Source organism: Acanthisitta chloris, unplaced genomic scaffold (genome assembly GCF_000695815.1).
Source record: "Acanthisitta chloris isolate BGI_N310 unplaced genomic scaffold, ASM69581v1 scaffold23609, whole genome shotgun sequence".
In the NCBI taxonomy this organism is placed as follows: Eukaryota; Metazoa; Chordata; class Aves; order Passeriformes; family Acanthisittidae; genus Acanthisitta; species Acanthisitta chloris.
The window spans coordinates 4188-9670 of NW_008691148.1; the positions used below are offsets into that span (position 1 = coordinate 4188).

A 5483-nucleotide genomic window follows, 5' to 3' on the forward strand; every position below is an offset into this window, starting at 1 on the left:
CAAAAAAGCGCTAGGAGCTCCTGCTATCTCTACTTGGTCAGATTTAAATTGTTTTTACTTTGTAATATAAGTCTACAAGGAGAGAATTACTTGCATTCTTAATCTACAGATGCTTAGTTTTCATTTTACAGATGAAAAACAGTACCAGCTTCCACTTCACACACATATTTGATGTTAGAACACTTATTATTACACTCTTGGAATTAAATTGTGCTTGCTGTACCTGCAGGAATTGGTGATGACTGCAGCATACATGATGCAGAATTTGAAGCATCTGAAATACTCTTGTCAGATGAGGGAGCATTACTGTATGGATGTACAAGAAGTTTCGCACTCTGTGTCACAGAGATATTTTCATCTGTGCTCTGGCTGCTGAGAGAGTGTAGACCCACAGAACTTCCATCTTAAAAAAAAACACAAGAGGAGAAAAGAGAAAAAGAGCAATCTGTGTTACTTGTATGTTCAAATAAAACGCAGCCACTGGGAGACTATTTAAAGCAATTCCATAAACCAAGTCATAAACAAACTACATTCACATAACGTACAACACATATGTCCTTACACTCAAGTTCTGAGTATCTTAATATTTTACCAGGGCTTGAGCATGGGTTTGGGGGTCCTGTTTTATTTTAAAGAAATACTGAGAGTATGAATATGATGTGAACTTTAGTGTAAAAGCTCTCTTTGACAGAAAAGTTTTGTAGAGACTAGAAGAACAAACTAAACCCTTTCAGTATCTGGAGATGCAGCTAGAAGTTAGCATGAAAGAAGACTAATTTATTTTGATGAAGTATGGCAGTGTAACAAAGGTGAAAATATTAAAAGAAATATGAAGGTGGAAGGAAAGAACATGAGCAATGTTAACATTCACTAGGAGGCCAATGGAAGCTTTTTGCAGTCCATAAAACACGATATGACTTCAAGGAAGCTTCAGGTAAACTTTTGCAGAGGAAAAGAAAAACAAAGGGATTTCTATCAGGTGGGAAGCTTAATAGTTTCTAGTTTTAGGAATTTTTATAATAGAAAAGGATGATGGATATAAAGGCAACAGTAGGAATTACTCAACGTAGAGATGGCAAACAGCTGATGAGAAACAAACTACAGGACATATGCCTAATTCTGTGTACAGTTTTCATTACAGACTTTCACACTGTCACTTCATGAAGGGATGTTAGTTAACAACCAAAGATGCAGATGTTTCTTCAGACGAACATCTGAAGAAACAATGACAGGAGGCAGCCCCATGGACAACTTGAGATTACCTGTCCAATGGGGGAATCTGAAGATGTATTTCCAGTTCATTGTTGACCTGTAGAAGAATATGTCTATAAGTACATGGAGCAGGAATAGGAAAATGTAGGAGAAATTACATTCTCAGTATTTTAAAAATGGTGGACTAGAACTCATAGTAACTAGTATTTTATTTCATGAATGAGAAAGTTGGCCAGAGCTATGCAGCGTGAAGCAGCAGGTATTATCTACTGCATGACTGAGAAAGGATTAGGAGACAACCACTGTGAGTGAAAGATCATTTTAGAAAAGGATTTTAAACAGCTCTGCTGGGATAGATTGTTAATAGATCTTTAGGCACTACCTATGTTTAATAACATTAGACACAAAACTACTGGGATTGTACTGCTATGAGAGAATGAGCTTGACCAGTGACCACGGCATACAAAATAGAATCACAGAAACACATAATGATTTGCATTGTAAAAGACCTCTAAGATCACTGAGTTCAATCGTTAGCCCAACACTGCCAAGTCCACCACTAAACCATGTCCTGAAGTGCTGCATCTACGTGTCTTTCAAACACCTCCAGGGCTGGTCATTCAGCCATTTCTCTGGGCAGCGTGTTCCAACACTTGACTTTTCTGTGAATAAATATTTCCTAATATCCAATCTAAACCTCTCCTCCCACAGCTCAAGGCCATTTCCACTCGTCCTATTGCCTGTCACTCTGGAGAAGAGGCTGACCCCACCTCATCACAAACTCCTTTCAGGTAATCCTAGAGAGCAGTAAGGTCCTCCCCTGAGCCTCCAGGCCAAATAATGCCAGTTCCCTCAAACAGAAACATGCTAATGAGATTTATTGAGATGCTATTCAGAAAGGGTTGACCCAAGTTACTCAGAAAGAACCTATCTGAGCTAGAAGACTGGAGTAATAGAAGTGGAAATTCAGAAAGAAAAACATGAGATCTAAACTTTCTGCTTCAAGCTCAGGTTAATGATTGGAATTGAGATGAGGAAAAAAAACCCCATAGGTAGATTATTCTGTAATGAAGGATCTTGTGAGAAAGTATACCGTAGAATTTTATTTCTCCTAAGTAAAAGTTGTTTCTTTTTTCTAAAAAACAACACTTGTTGTGTCTTTCATAATACTAAGTCGAGGTCTGGTAGCCTTAGTTCAATGGCTTCAGTTAGAACATGCACCAAGAGGACTAGTTAGGATACCACTGAATAAAGAAGTTTATTTTACAAAGGGATTTCAAAAGAGTGTATCCTGATCATCTAGCAAACAAAGTGTATCAAAGGATTACTCTTTGTATCAGAAATGAAATAGGAAGGGGGAAAAGAGAGGCCTGAACTTCAAGAAATGCCCAAGGAAAGCTCACTAGGGAAGGGGGGAAAAGAAAGGTTGAAAGTTAGAAGACAAGTTTCAATTCTGAATAAGAAAGTTTCTGAAGAATTATTCTAATTGTACTGGTGGAAAAAAATAACTATTAAATTCTATAGTCATTAACTTCTGCATTGGTGCCATCCCAAACTCATCTCTTGCTAACACCTACCTAGAAACAGATTTTTCACCTGAAACAATTGCATCTAAATTTGCAAAGTAAGAGGAATGTCAGTCTTGCTTTCCATTGTAACACTACCTCATGCAGATATTGGCAAAAAAATAACAAACACTTCTGAAGCAGGAGGTGTAGACAGCATTTTAACAAGCTTTACAGTATCTGTACATAAATACAATACAGTCTAAGCAGTGACTCTATTAAGGGACCACCAACTGATCAGTCAGATTAATCGTACCAACAAATCTGCATCAGTGATCTCCACAGGCATCCACAACAACTTTTAATTGGAACCATGTAGTTTCTGAGGTCAGCAAAAACTCCAAATTGAGTTTTATCAGGAAATTTTCCCAACTTTTGTTCAGAAAAGGTGGCAGCTACAAAAGGCCTGTCCAGATACTCTTGCAAGGCAATCTATTTATTAAAGTCATTTTTATTTATTGAATTAAAGATGATCTAGAGGTTGGGCTGCACTGGAAACTTTCAGTGTATTCAGCTTTAAGAATGCCTAAAAATGCGCAGCCTTTACATATTTAGAAGTAATTCACAAATTTAAAAAAAAACCCCAAAAATACAGTTAACTAAACTGCCAAGAGTCTGAAAAAAAAAAAAACCAAAAAACCAGTTAACTAAACTGCCAAGAGTCTGAAGGGACAAGTAAATGCTCTCTCTGCACTGATAACCCCAAGCAGAAAAACTGAAGCAGTGAGCTCTGGAGATTTTTTCTTAGGTGACAGGAACAGAAAATCAGAGCTTAAAAACTGTAGTTTTTTTTTACCCAAAGCACTAAGTTTACACAACACATCTATTTAACCAAAAAACCAGTTAACTAAACTGCCAAGAGTCTGAAGGGACAAGTAAATGCTCTCTCTGCACTGATAACCCCAAGCAGAAAAACTGAAGCAGTGAGCTCTGGAGATTTTTTCTTAGGTGACAGGAACAGAAAATCAGAGCTTAAAAACTGTAGTTTTTTTTTACCCAAAGCACTAAGTTTACACAACACATCTATTTTCTGACTGAGACCCAGCTTTCTACTAAGAAAATGGAATGTCACAACAGGAGTGTAAAGCCACAACAGTAACTTAAATTTATACAAAATCAATAGTATCTCACCTGGTGAGAGGATATTACACTGGGGAACAGACTTGATTTTTGATATATCTGGAGAGATGCTTCGAAGGGGAAGTGCATCACACTGTATGGAGCCAGAATATGTTTCCTGAAATGAATCCAGGTGTATATTGAACAGGCACACTAAATAAATACCAAGTTGCAATTTTTCACAGAGCACTTCGCATCTCCGTGTTTACCCTGCTATCTAAATGCTCAATAGACAGCACAATTGAAATACAGTACATCAGAAGAAATTATATTAATACGTGCATTTTTCCATAGCTGACAGCAAAATTTTGTATACAAGTTTAACTGCTAGCAAGAACCAAAAGCAGTAGCACTAAGAATCAAAATATAAAAACAAATCTATATGACCCTATATAAGCTAGCCCAGTAGAGGTGTAAAGGAGCAGTAGACAATCTTACAAGTTGCAGACACTGTGTACTGCATTCCTCTTTGAGGGGATCATAGAATCATAGAATATCCTGAGTTGGAAGGGACCCACAAGGATCATCGAGTCCAACTCCTGGCCCCACACAGGACATCCCCAAAAATCTCACCATGTGCCTGAGAGCATTGTCTAAATGTATCCTGAACCCTGGCAGGGTTGATGTTGTGACTACTTTCCTAGAGAGCCAGTTCCAGTGCTCAATCACCCTCTGGGTGAAAAACCTTTTCCCAATATCCAGCCCAAACCTCCCCTGACACAGCCTCATACCACTGACACAGCTTCATGGTGTATTTAGAGCTTACCCAAATTTAGAAGCCCTAATTTCTGCATACCCACCCTTTACTATCTTCACTGATATGGCTATGTATTGGTTACACCCTGGCTCAAGTAATGCATTTTATGCCTTTCCTGACTGCACAGGAAATTAAAGTGCAAAACAACTCTCCTTTACTAAGCTAACCCTCCTTTAAGCCCTCAGAATGCCAACATACCAATGCACCTGGTAAAATATTTACCTTTGGGGGATTCAGAGGTATATTTAGAGATATCTGATCCACATTTGCTTTCTTTCCACTTTTGTAAATACATCGTGATTCATATAGTGACTGGAAGAGACATATTTACCCATATTAAATTTCTGCTGTAAGACAAGATGACAGGTGTGTACAAACACATGCTTCAACCAGATACAAGATTAGATAAATGACAAAGGCGACTACATTTCTTTTAGCAAGCAAAAGTTACCAACTTATTTGACCAACTAATTACTAACAAAAGCCACTTACCTTTGATCTCTTTAACAGAATTACTGCTTCCAACATAGCTATTTCATCAAATGTTCGCAGAACTGGCTCAAGGTCTATTAAACATTCTAAGCAAAGAAAGAGTACTTTGTGAATGGTTTGAAGAGGAAATCAAGTTGTCATTTTGCTAAAGTGTCTTTCTTACATTAACAAAAATAATTTGCCTATTGACACATATCAAACCACTTATGCTGCTAAATAGAATTTTCTTGCTTCCACCAGTTCACATCACCAAAAGAAATCTTGTACTCATCTGGCCACCTTATAATTCTGTATCAAAAGAGATTCAGGACTGCCCCAGACTGCATGTCTGGCATTCC

At 37.7% G+C, this 5483-nt stretch overlaps 1 protein-coding gene across 1 annotated transcript in view; it reads right to left on the minus strand.

The window, feature by feature from the left end:
• Positions 1-5483, minus strand: part of RIPK2 (receptor-interacting serine-threonine kinase 2) — a 15228-nt gene that overhangs the window by 1303 nt on the left and 8442 nt on the right. Inside the window, exons 6-9 of the mRNA XM_009082141.1 lie at positions 5146-5231; positions 4876-4965; positions 3909-4014; positions 224-403 (exon numbers count right to left, since the gene is read on the minus strand). Coding sequence (XP_009080389.1) covers positions 224-403; positions 3909-4014; positions 4876-4965; positions 5146-5231 — 462 coding nt within the window. The remainder of the gene's footprint in view (positions 1-223; positions 404-3908; positions 4015-4875; positions 4966-5145; positions 5232-5483) is intronic.